We start from the raw sequence: 13,673 nt of genomic DNA, 5'->3' as shown, positions 1-13,673 counted from the left end.
GAATGAAGCAAAGCAAAGATGTACAGGTGCGGATTCAAGCTTCAAAGTAAATGTCACTGACCTGGAGAAAGACGTCCAGTACCAAAAAGATGTCGTCTAGAAATGTTTATCAAAGGCCAAAAAACACTGTTTTTCTCAGATAAACTCAGTTCATCAATGATAAACTCAGTTTATCAACAGATAAACAGAGTTTATCAATGATAAACTCAGTCTTTCAACTGATAAACTCTGTTTATCTGATAAACTCTGTTTATCTGTTGATAAACTGAGTTTCTCTGAGAAAAACAGAGTTTATCTGGTTTTTACACAAAGGGCTTGCCATATACGCGCGCTGCATGAAATAGTCGTCACACTTCATATCTCGCCATGACGACATATACTTTTTGGGAAGTCGACTTGGTGAGATAATTTATGTCGCTATTACGAGATGAACTTTTTTGTGAAGTCGACTTGGCAAGATAATACATGTCGCCATGACGACATGAAGTTTTTGTGAAGTCGACTTGGCAAGATAATTTATTTCGCCATGTCGACATTACTTTTTGGGTAGTCGACTTGGTAAGATAATATATGTCGCCATGACGACATGTATTTTTTTAGAAGTCGACATGGTAAGATAACTTATGTCGCCATGACGACATGAACTTTTTGTGAAGTCGACTTGGCAAGATAATTTATTTCGCCATGTCGACTAATAAAAGTTGATAAGTCGACATGGTAGGTTAAATATCTTTACATGTCGACATGATATGGATATTAAGTCGACTTGACAAGATGAAATATCTCGTCATGTCGTCAAGTAGAATGGCACTTTAACGCTTCCGTAAAATTCCATATACGCTTGCGTGTAAATTAAAAAATACGCCGCCCGTTCTGCTCGTTTGAGAAGTTTGACCAATAAGCGTTCTCATCCAAAGCGCGCGACGACACACCTTCTGTGAAGTACCGCATTAAACCATCTGCGATCAAAAGGTTTCGTACGCTCTCCCCAAACAGACGTCATGCATTCTCTCCACGGTTTATCCCCTAGCGCTCCAGCCTACATCAACAAGGCTTTCGTTCTGGTGATCGTCGCCGCGTCTCTTGTTGTAAACTCCTCCGGTGTTCTGTTGCCGTCGGATCTCGGTGACGGCACGACGCCCAACTTGAAAGCAATCTTTCTCGGTCGTTGTTATGATTGCGAATATTGCTCTGAAGAACAGGCAGGGTGAGTGCATTATATTCCAATCGATGGAACTTTCAATTTTGAATATAACGATTATACTAAAGCTACCGAACTGGTATGTTTTTTGTAAAATTTCATTTTACATATTGATTGATTAAAAAATTGGCTGATTGATTGATTGATTGCTTGATTGATTGCTTGATTGATTGATTGGTAGGTTACTTGATTCATTGATTGGATTGAGTGTAAGGTGGTTGATTGCATTGACTGACCGATTAACTGATTGACTGATTATATTCGCCAAGTATATAATGTACATGAAAATCTCGAAAAAAAATGTCAGAAGTATCCATTGTCGTATACTTTTGGATGACCCTAGCCTCTTGTCGATGGCCCTGGCGTTGTTGGAGTTTCTCTGGCTCGCTTCGCTCGCCAGAGAAACCGGCGCCTTTTCTCTGGCATGCTTCGCTCGCCAGAATTTACGGACTCCAACAGCGCCAGGGCAATCGACAAGAGGCTAAGATGACCCTGATAGCTAGTAAATAGATTATTTCCAATAGGGTCCAAATCTTAATTTCATCTAGTCATTTTTATTACTGCATCCTTAAGCTTCGTTACACATGGTGTAAAAATCAATGTTTTCTTTCTTGTGTTCATGTCTAATCAATAGATTATTCACTCTCTTTTTTTGGACGATATATTCTTTATTTAATAGTTGAGGTAAAAAATACTAAGTTCACTGACACGTTTCAATGAGAAAATAAGGAATCGTTACAGTTACTAACGTATCACGGTTACTTTGCATTCGACCACTGCTCTTCATCGTATATATAAATGATTTAGTAAAATGTATAAAAACCTGTAAGTTCAGTTGTATGCTGATGATACTGTTTTATATTTCTCACATCCTTCTATAGATAGAATTGAATTATCTTTGAACTCAGACCTAGAAAATATGTATTACTGGATGTGCCAAAACAAATTAAGTGTCAACTGTCAAAAAACAGTTTGTATGCTCATTGGAAGCAACCACTTGATATCTAAAAAGAATGTCCTCCGAGTTTCATTGAATGACATCTCCATAGATCAAGTTCATCATGTCAAGTACCTTGGCGTCTTAGTTGATGAAAAGTTAAACTGGAATTTACATATAGACAATATGTTGAAGAAAATTGGTCAAAGGGTAGGCTTTCTAGGAAGACTAAGGCGATTTCTAAGTGAATCGGTACTGAAATTAATATATAGCTCACTGATCCTTCCGTATTTTGATGATGGTGATGTTATTTACAGTGCAGCTTTCAGGCAATATACAGATCGCCTTCAACAATTGCAAAATAGGGCAGGCCGTATTATACTTCAAATAAAACCCGAATCTTATGTCTCTGTTTTGGAAATGCATAACGCTCTTAATTGGAAACTCTTGGATAAAAGAAGAAATCATCATTCCCTTGTTCTTATGTATAAAATTATGAATAATCTAACCCCCGAGTATTTAAGAAATGAATTTGAGTTGAGAACCCATTCCTACCCTTCCCGAATTGGAGCTCAAATAAAATTACCCAAACCGAGAACAAATTACCTCAAAAGATCATTCAAGTATAGAAACGCAAAGGCCTACAACACACTTCCTCCTCATATCAAATCGTCCCCTCATAAAGTTGGAATATTTTTTGTTTTACCCCAATTTATGGAATTATTTAAAAAATGATTTAAAAATAATAGATCTAGATAATAGTATACATTCTCAGATTTTATTGAATAATAATTAGCCAATGTGTGTTTTGCGTGACTGCTAAAGCATGTGAATGCTACTATGCTTATCAACCAGGGGACCTACACCCTTAAATCATAAATGACAGTAATGAGGATTAATGCCCAACAAAAGGGCAATAGCACATCGACACGGTTTTGATCCTGGGGCCTCACAGTTACGAGGCCATTCACTATGAAGATGATAGACAAAGAAAGCGGACAAAATATACAGTTCCTCATGTAGACAAAGGAACTTCCCTTCACTGCTATCATGTAAAAATGTGTAGAACAGATGATTATGCATGTGACACCTGTTCTACACAGTTTTACATAATAGCAGTGAAGGGATGTCCCTTTGTCTACCTGAGGAACTGTATATTTTATCCGCTTTCATTGTCTGTCATGTTCATAGTGTAAACGGAGCTATATGGAGATAAATTAATAACGATTAAAAAAAACTTGCTGTAGTTCGGGGCCAATCATAATCATATGGGGGGGGGGGGGTCGCCGGGGATAGAGGGGAAATTGCTCCTCAGTAATGTTATTGAATTATTAACTTTTTACCCCATGGGGCATGAAACTACGATGCCGCCCCCTACCCCCCCCCCCTGACGATGCGATGGACCAAAGCACGTGATAGGTCGAAGACATTCCAGGAGAAGGACAATTTACATGAACAACACAATCATTTATTAAGGAATGCAAAGTTCCAAAAATACCGAAATACAAAATACACAAGACAAAGAAGATGAAAATAAACAAGATCAAGGATTATAGCAAATCATGACGAAATAAGGGAGTTTACAGATATCACATGGTACAAATGACCCCAAATATCCACAGATCTTTCACACATGAAGAAGTTCCACTTTGAGCATCTTAGAATAATAACTGCCAAAGTCCTAGATGTGCTTCATGAATACCTTTTGTTTGACCTCTTGAAAAGAATACTTCCACCTGCGTATCATAGAATGTACCGTTGGAGCATAAATGAATAATGTTACATAACTTTCATGAGCGCATATCCTGTATTCATCTATGTTTTACCATTTTGGTACAAATGACCTTCATCTGCCCATGCGCAGATTGTATCTGTGAACTGGCTTGTATAGATAGGACAGAAAGGGTTTTTTTTAAAGAAAAAAAGAATGGCAACGAAAAGGAGAGAAGCAAAACAAATAAATCATGGAGAATAAAAAGATTTAAATTACGTCGCTCATAATCTTCTGAGCCCTAAAACTATAAGTTAACAAGAGGCCCACGAGATTTCGATCTCCCTGGCCGTCAGTTTCATGAACCCTCAGAAAAGGTGACCGAAGGGAAAATATTGTCGGTCTCGTGGGATATAAATATCCAAATTCAAAATTGTTCGAGTTTTTGAGACACCTTCAGCTGGAGTTTTTTTTACAAAGATCCTCGTAACAGCCTGTCAGAGGACTATATAAGGGACTTTTAGATTTGCACGACGACGGATCGTGGACTGCCACGTGTGACATCCTTTTAAAGGGACTTGGTAACATTGTTCAGATGAGAGATAGTGGTTCTAAGGTAGTGAGTTCAATGCTAGATGTACAATTAAAGATAACCTGAAAATTCGAGTGAAAACGGACCATTATTCATGGTACAAATTGGGAAAAACTGATCTGATCGATTCCTTAAAGGTAATACAAAGTTTTGGGAAATTTTGAAAATTGGGTGGATAGTGATTCTTTACAATTTTGATATGGATGCCCCTGTGGATGTAATATAAGCACTCTTTGTGGCCAATGTCTCTTTGTGGCCAAGCCTTGAACCATAATGCATGGCCCTACAGAGGAATTTTTCCTGTTAGGGGCCTGGGGGAAATGCAATGAATTTTTGACAATTTATTGCATTTTCTTCGTTTTGGGGGGTTTGTGGGGGCGGCCGCGTACCCTAGCAACCACTGCGTACAGTCATGATTCAGGGGCTTAGCAATAGCCTCGTTACTGTGAGGCCCCAGGATAAAAATCGTGTTGATCAGCTATATTAGTGCCCTTTTGTGAGGCATTAATCCTCATTACTGTCAATTATGACTTAAGGACGTAGGTTCCCTAGCTGATTAGCATAGTAGCATACATATGATTTAGCAGTCACGCAAAACAAACACTCGTAAATAAATATTCAATAAAATCTGAGAATGTATGCCATTATCTAGATCTATTAGAAATAAATAAATTTTTAAAATCCTTCCCTAAACTGGGGTAAAAATAATTATTCCACCATTATCGTCCCTATTTTCACGAATACAATTTGCGTGCAGATTTTCCTCACTACCGTCACTTCGTGAAAACAGGAACGTTATGACCAACAGTGTATATTATTACAATTTAATTACATTTTAGGTGAATGGAATTCGTCACAAAGCAATAAAATGGCTCTACATTCCATTCTAGACATTTAAGTGTTGACAGATTTTGTATAGCCTGTTTTATGTCTTCTTTTCATGGAAAAACGGTTTGGAAAATTCAAAAATGGTTGGGAGAATTTACTGTTAATCACTGTTAGAGGGTGTCATACATCGGCTTCTTCAAAGGAAACCATAGATATCTTCGTGGTTTGAGAATTTTTTTGTTTGAGATTTTTTGCATGTCAAAGGGTTAGTACATTAGAAGGAATATTATAGTAAGTAACATTTTATACAAAAATTAAGCAATTTTTTCATCAACCTTCAACAATGTTACCAAGTCACTAAGGCAATGTGACGTCCTTTTAAGGCACTGGCAGTGCCCGGCAGTTCCTTAAAAAGACGTAACATTGCCTTAAAAGGATGTCACACGTGGTAGTCTCGTCGTGCAAATCTAAAAGTCCCTATTAGAGGAACCTGTCTATAAAGACCACCTTGTGCTTCATTTGAGTGAACTTAATGAGCAGGTTGAGATTCGCATTTTAAGCAATGTCTTTCAAATTTAATGTTCTATATTCCCGCACAGGTTGTACAACTGTTCGGGTCTGTGGGACGCCTTTAGTTCGAGTTTTTCCTACCAGGAGCCTTGTAACAGCGTGCCAGAGGACTTCGATGACTTTGTCAGCATGGCCTTCGTCCCTCTCGCCGATAACCAGGTTCGTCCTCCACATGTCATAGTTACCATGGTATCAGCATGTCCTTTACCCATACCCCAACCTCGCCTATCCATCTCTCTCTCTCTTTCACTTCTTTGCTACCCCTACCCCATCTCTCTCTCTCTCTCTCTCTCTCTCTCTCTCTCTCTTTCTCTCTCTCCTCTCTCTCTTTCTCTCTCTCTCTCTCTCTCTCTTTCTCTTTCTCTCTCTCTCTCTCTCTCCCTCTCTCTCTCTCTCTCTCTCTCGCTCTATCTACCTCCGTGCCCCTCTCTAGTACAGCTCTTTTTCTTTTTCTTTACCTTTCTTTTCATTTCTCTTTCCCATTTCGATGAGGTGTACCTGACTCCCCCGGAACAACGTCGTCTATGATAATGATTCAAATAAATGCAAAAGAAAAGAAAGACGAAGAGAACAAAAAACGGGAACAATATTGTATCAACTATGAATTTCAAACGAAATAAAAGTAGCCGGCAATATTAATCCGTCTCTGACCAAAGATAACAACAGACATTTTGAAGAAGAAAAAAAGAAATTTATCATTCTCATGATTTGTATTCTATTTGTTTCAGACACTATTCTATTCAGGAATGTATAGCATTGCAATGGCCATCGGCAGGCAGTCCTCCGATTTCACCAACATCGAACTCACGATGCTTGGTGGGCTTGTGGACGGGATGACCTTCTGCGGCATGGTCGACGCTCCGGGGATAAATTACGACGCTTGTCCGACGTTCGGCAGTTGTGAAAACGATGTAGATGCATTGTGGAAAGAGTCGTCACAATATGTAAGCATAATAAAAATGACTCTATTGCGCACGTTAAATTTGTGCATCCCAAGGGATGTGCAGGGTGCCTACAAAGAAACATTACTATACCCTAATATAACCAAGCTGACCCTACCGGGTAACCATTTTCTACACCTTGGTGAAGAGTGGCAAACTTTTGTTTCAGCAAAGGACGTTGTGCTGCAGCTGGGGCTAGCTCGAGCTGCATAATTATCACAGTTATGATCCACATTACTATGTTGATCCACTAGAACACGACAACATTTTTATCACTATATCCTCTTTATTTTTGAAGATCTTACAAAACAATAAGCATTCTTTGAGCCTGGTATTGCTAATACAATTAAGATATATTTCAAAACTTATCCTACATGCAACTGAGTGATTCACAGCGCAACTAGATGCGTATCCGGGATTATCAGGGGCATGGGCGTATACAGTGCGTCCCCCCAAAAAAACTATACACTTTTGAAATGGCTGCCAAATAAAAAAATATATAGTTCAGAGGGAAAAGTTTTATATGTACGGAAAGCTCATAAACGTAACTTTCATATGACACCAAAAAGTCTGAAAATAATTCATGCTTGGGTGAGCACCGCTCACTTTTGTAAAGGGTATGACAATTAGGTTGCGCAGGAAATTAGCCTTCCAATTTGTGAGAGGCAATTCCTTTGGAGCTTACAAAATTGAGGGTGATATGATACATTCATGATGTTTGTTTGTTTGAAACATGGAAATTACAACATGTACCATCACCTACCCTGACTCCAATAAACACACCACTGAATCTACCAGGGAAAGTTACGATCCGGGTAGTACAATACAAAATGCAATTCCCGTTCACTCATGCATAAAAGTGTGGCTTAATAAACCATGAAATTCACTCAGCAAATCATGAATGTATCATATCACCCTCAATTTTGTAAGCTCCAAAGGATTTACCTCTCAAAAATTGGAAGGCTAATTCCCCTGCGCAACCTAATTTTCATACCCTTTACAAAAGTGAGCAGTGCTCACCCAAGCATGAATTATTTTCGGACCTTTTGGTGTCATATGAAAGTTACGTTTATGAGCTTTCCGTACAATTATAAAACTTTTCCCTCAGAATCATATATCTTTTTATTTGGCAGCCATTTCAAAAGTGCATAGTTTTTTTGGGGACGCACTGTATAGGAGGTGGTTTCGGGAGTGAAGTCTGCAGCTCCCGTGAATTTGTAATTTAAAAAATCTCACTTTAATTTTGATTACATCCCAACTTGATTTTATGTTTCAGTTTGCTGGCCAAGCGAGTGGTGAGGTCACTGTTATACTGGATGGGAGCAGAGCAGACGGGGCGTATCGACCAAAAAGGTAAAGATGGTGAATAGCGACAAGGTCAAAAGGTCACATCCAATCAAGTCACAAATTAGATCTTAATGCCCGCCCCCCCCCCCCACTCAGTGTTATTTAGGGTACGCATATGCTTGTTCCCTCTTTTTGAAAACACCCCCTATCTGAGGACTGCCAACGTTTCCGAACCCCCCTTTCGCGGGCTTTTCACGGGCTTTTCCTGCCTTGGAGACCCCCCTAAATCATGACAAATGCTCAATGTACCCCCCTAAATTCGGAATAATTTCTCAGGAGTCCAAAGAGATGAGAGAAAAAAAGAAAAAACACCCCCTTTTTAAAGAAATCTCCGGGTGAAAACTTAATACACCCCTTTTTATTTTACAATTCTCGGGCCGGACTTTGTCGCGCGAAGAGTACCCCTTTACCGGACATTTTGGTAACACGCATGGGGTCCGTCCGTTCTCGGAGTGGGGGTGTGGGGGGGGGGGGGCGGTTCTAAATGAGCTAGTTTCGGATCTGGCGAAACATTCGTTTTTTACATTCTCTCTGAGAATAATGTTCAAAGCATATTTCCTGATCATTTTCCTATTAGACCTACGGAGTTTCTGTATATAAAACGTGATGCCTAATTTAAACCTTTTTATAGAACGCTTATGTATAACGGTGACATAGCAAATTAGAAACATCTTATCCATGCTTTTAATTCATGATGTTCAAGAAAGAAATATTAACTATTTTAACATGACTCTCTTTTGTTTATTATCATGATTATTTAAGTATTAGTTTCTTACTTTGGAAAAAGACCAGCAAAAAAAAGTATAATAAATCAAATAACCTTATTTTTCAGCTTCTTTCGGCCCCAGGAGGTGGCCAATCTTGACCCAGCTAAAGTGACGTCACTGACGGCTTACGTTGTCCATAGCCTTAACGGAGACGTGACGTAAGGATACATAGGTCACATGACTTATTTTTAGACTTCACTGTTGCTCATAACTGATTTAGATGATTTTCTTTTGTTGCTTCTTCTCACCTCTTTTCATGTAATGATTATGTTGTGTATCAACCTGATTAAAGCTGAGCTGTTTGGAAGAACTCCATTTAGGAGTAGGGTGTTACATAAACCCCACCTTTTTAGTGGAAGTAATAGTCAAAATAGGCTGAAGCAAATTTTGGATAACGACTTGTCCTCATTTTCTGAATTTTATTTGTTGTTTTGAACCACTTATACATTTCATTGTTTTTAATCCTGTATATGCCATTGTTTTACAAATTTTCATGGTCTAATTTTGAATGTTGGATATGCCTGATTTAAAATATATTTTGTAAAAAAAAAAAACGATATCCTGGACTATTATTCTCCATTTTCATGCGATTCCGGAACGCCTAATTTACATCAATTTGGTGTTAAAAGATGAATGAACCTTGCAAAAAAGTAATGAAAACTTCAGAGCGGGATTTTTGTTTATTGCGAAATAATCCGGAAATTTCCAGGGGGTGTATGATCCCGAAGTATTTTAACTCTCACTTAATACAAAACGATTTGGATAGTCTCTGTAGTCTTATTAAATTTCTTTTCTTCTCTATTCACAGAGAAAAGTGTGTGACAGGTTCATTGTTGCAATTACAAGAAGACGTAGCGACAAAGGGAATTAAATTTGAATGCATTGACGATCCAAGGTAAGCTGGTTCTCTTCCTCTTTGTCTGTCTACTCTGCCCCCCTCTCTCCCGGCCCTCTCTCTCTCTATTTCTGTCCATCTCTCTCTATAATTTATATATCTTTTATTTTCTCCTTTTCTATCTTTCAATCTTACTTTCGAATGTAATCTTCTATTCATTTTTATATATATATGTTTTCCCCTTACAAAGGTAAAACTTAAAAAACATGATAAACCTTGGATCACCCGTGGTATTTTAAAATCTTTTCAGAGAAAGCAAAAGTTATATTGTCGTTATATGAAGAAGGGTTACACTCGTACGCGAAAAAAATACGTTGAATATAAGAACATATTCACAAGTATCATTCGCCGAAGCAAAAAGATTTATTATGAAAACCTATTTAAAAAATTGAGAGGTGATATGAAAAAAACCTGGTCTCAAATAAACAATTTATTTGGTAAAAGAAACAAAACATTACCTTCTTACATGTATTACAATCAGGATAAGATACTTAGTAAAGCATCTATTGTTGAAGCATTTAATAGGTATTTTGTTAATATTGGAAAGATTACACAAGAAAAGATACCAACTTCTTCCTCTCACTTTCTGGATTATTTATCAAACCGTGTACCAAGTTCACTGTTCTTTAATCCGACTTCCAATACTGAAATAATCAATGTTCTCTCATCCATGAAAACATCTGCTGCACCAGGTTCGGACTCTATTGCTGCACGTGTCATTAAGGAATGCATTCATACAATTGTTGATCCTCTTTGTTATATCTTCAATGAATCAATGTCACAAGGTATTGTCCCTGATAATCTCAAGACCGCTAAGGTAATTCCAATATACAAAAAGGGTGACAAACATGACATTGTTAATTACAGACCAATTGCTCTATTACCTTTTTTTTCAAAAATGTTAGAAAGGATAATCTACGACAGCCTGTATAATTTTTTTGCACTAAACAATATTTTGATACCCCAACAATTTGGATTTCGAAAGAATTTTTCTACTGATCTTGGCGTACTGAACTTGGTTAATACTATATCACATGAAATAGATGTTGGTAATTATTTCCTTAGTGTATTTATGGACCTGTCAAAAGCATTTGACACCATTGATCACCACATCTTGTTAAAAAAATTAGAATTTTATGGAATTAGAGGGGTTCCACTTCAGTGGTTCGTCAGTTACTTGTTACATAGAAATCAATATGTGGTGATCGATGGTGTCAAAATTTCAACAAATGGATGTATCCTGTGGAATTCCTCAGGGATCTGTGTTAGGGCCCCTCCTTTTTCTCGTCTACATAAATGATATAGTTAAATGTTCTTCAATTCTAAACTTCTCTTTGTTTGCTGATGATACCACTGTTTCATTATCACATAAAGAAATTGACAATCTTATATCATCAGCAAACAATGAACTAGACAAATTAAATAAATGGTATGCTTGCAATAATTGTTTTTAAATTTTGACAAAACTAGGTATATTATTTTTCGTGCGAGAGGAAGGAGGGTTCCGTCAAATCTGTCAAACCTCATTATTGGTGGAAATGTCATAGAAAAGGTCGATAATATGCAGTTTTTAGGTGTAATTTTGAATGAATATCTTTCTTGGAAGCCACATCTTAGCTCAATTTGTACAAAAATATCAAGATCTATTGGTGTTCTTTCTAAATTAAGACTTTTTGTGCCCCAGTCTATTCTGACGACTCTTTACAATAGCATTATACTCCCTCATTTCAATTACTGTAATACTGTCTGGGGTCACACCTTTAAAACCCATTTAGATAAATTATGCATTTTACAAAAGAAAGCAATACGAATTATCTTTAATGCTCCCTTCAATAGTCATACAAAACCCTTATTTTCACAATCAAATATATTACCGTTAAAGGACCTGATAACCTTGAATTCTCTTGTGTTTATGTATAAACTTCAAAATCTTGCCTCCTCTCCTTAGCGATATCTTTGTTTTGAATTCCTCAATTCATTCTTACCGAACTCACCAAAGTAATTTAATACACTTACCTCAGGTTCGTTCTTCCGTCGCCGAAAATTCATTTATAATTTATTTTCCTAAGTTATGGAACAAACTCCCCAACAATATCAAAAACAGCTCGACTCTTTCCAGATTAAAAAAGCTAAGCAGGGAAATCTTACCTTCTTTATATGTTCGCTTTCATTTGTACTGCCCTCTTGTAGTCATGTAGATACAGTTTTTTGCTGCTGCTGCAGAAGTGTACTTCTCTTTTTTTTCCTTGTTTATATTAATGCCGTTCGATGTTGATATTTTTTGGTATAATTAATGTTTATCTTTTTATGTATTGGTGGCCCCTTTTTATAAGCTCTGCTTTCTCCGGGGTTACCAAACCATCATTGCGTTATTCTAATTCTTGATGTAACTTATTTTGATTGTATATATATTTTGATGGTTGAACAATAAATGAAATTGAAATTGAAATTGAATTGAATTGAAAATTGAATTGAATATATTTCTTTTTTTTATTCTACTCCATGAGTCAAATATCTCTATATCTTTTCTCGATCCTTTCCATTCTTCCTACCCCCCCCCCCCCCCCCACTCAGTGTTATTTAGGGAACGCGTATGCTCGTTCCCTCTTTTTGAAAGCACCCCCTATCTGAGGACTGCCAATATGTCCGAACCCCCCTTTCACGGGCTTTTCGCAGGTTTTTCCTGCCTTGGAGACCCCCCTAAATACGGAAAAATGCTCAATGTACCCCCCTAAATTCGGAATAATTTCTCAGGAGTCCAAAGAGAGAAAAAATGAAAAACACCCCATTTTTAAAGAAATCTCCGGGTGAAAAGTCAAATACAACCCTTTTTTTTTACAATTCTCGGGCCGGACTTTGTCGCACGAAAAGTACCCCTTTACCGGACATTTTGGTAACACGCATGCGGTCATTCCGACCCCGGAGTGGGGGGGGGGGGGGTTCCTACCCCTCTTCATCTTCACTTCTTCTTCGTATCTTCCCTTCGTCGTCTGCTTCATCTTTTTCTTCTTCTTCTTCTTCTTTTTCTTTTTCTTCTTCTTCTTCTTCTTCTTCTTCTTCTTCTTCCCCTCCTCCTCCTCCCCCTCTTCCGTTTTTTTTTTCGCCACCTGTTTTTCTTTCTTCTTATACAGTTTTTTTTACTTTGTATTGTGCTCTCTCTTCTATGCCCTATCATTTTTTAATATTTTTTCTATTCCTTCTTTTGTTCTTCTCCTTTTTTCTTTTATCATTTATGAATATTATGATAAATCTTTTAAGATATCTATCATTCCTCTTTTTATAATACCTTATTTCCAAATTGTCAATTATTTTCAGCATCACTCGCCACGTTCAATGCATCCAGGATCCAGGACACGAAACATGTCGACCCTAAACAGATTCGGCCCCCGCGACTTTCGGCTCGCCAACGGTTCTAATCCTAGGGTGATCACACTGCCTGTGCACACAGTCTGCCCCATGCACACACAACAACACAACAGCAGTCAGTTGGTAGAAATAGCAATTTTCGTAAATTTATTTAAAAGAAACTGAACAATATTTTAATTTTTTTTTATTTCATATATCTTTCAAGCATACCTTTAACTACAATTCTGTGTAGTTTCATTGTTATAGGCATGTGGGAAATATGTTAAATTATTAATTTAATTTTTATCGTGGGAGATTCCGAAGCAAAAGACGAGAGAGAAAACATTCAGGAAGAGACCCGAATACATAGAGACAAGCGCGTAGGCAGGGGGTAGGGGGGGGGGGTTGGGTTTAAAACCCCCCCCCTCAGTTTTTTTGTTATGTGTATGTTTTATGTATGTTTTTTTGAACCCCCCCCCCCCCCCCTTTTGAGATTTTTTTTTTATAATTTAAAAAAAAAAAAAAAAAAAAAAAAAAAA

General features: G+C 37.5%; 1 protein-coding gene across 1 annotated transcript; it reads left to right on the top strand.

Annotated features, from left to right (window-relative positions):
• Positions 1-986: 986 nt before the first annotated feature.
• Positions 987-13,286, top strand: LOC115922770 (ADP-ribosyl cyclase/cyclic ADP-ribose hydrolase 2-like). Its single transcript, XM_030982380.1, has 7 exons — positions 987-1,207; positions 5,869-5,998; positions 6,568-6,783; positions 8,057-8,133; positions 8,960-9,052; positions 9,703-9,789; positions 13,105-13,286. Exons 1-7 carry the CDS (start codon positions 1,002-1,004, stop codon positions 13,160-13,162), a joined length of 867 nt encoding a protein of 288 aa, XP_030838240.1. The 5' UTR covers positions 987-1,001; the 3' UTR covers positions 13,163-13,286.
• Positions 13,287-13,673: the final 387 nt, after the last annotated feature.

The sequence above is a fragment of the Strongylocentrotus purpuratus genome, unplaced genomic scaffold, assembly GCF_000002235.5.
Source record: "Strongylocentrotus purpuratus isolate Spur 01 unplaced genomic scaffold, Spur_5.0 spur5_scaffold_12, whole genome shotgun sequence".
NCBI classification, from domain to species: Eukaryota; Metazoa; Echinodermata; class Echinoidea; order Camarodonta; family Strongylocentrotidae; genus Strongylocentrotus; species Strongylocentrotus purpuratus.
This window is presented reverse-complemented; position numbering and strand designations above follow the sequence as displayed.

What these genes read in the sequence shown, in the direction of transcription:
- LOC115922770 (XM_030982380.1), top strand. Translation starts at nt 1,002, where the DNA reads ATGCATTCTCTCCACGGTTTATCCCCTAGCGCTCCAGCCTACATCAAC. An exon ending in TCCCTCTCGCCGATAACCAG is followed by an intron (nt 5,999 to 6,567) that starts GTTCGTCCTCCA and finishes TATTTGTTTCAG; the next exon opens with ACACTATTCTATTCAGGAAT. An exon ending in GGAAAGAGTCGTCACAATAT is followed by an intron (nt 6,784 to 8,056) that starts GTAAGCATAATA and finishes TTTATGTTTCAG; the next exon opens with TTTGCTGGCCAAGCGAGTGG.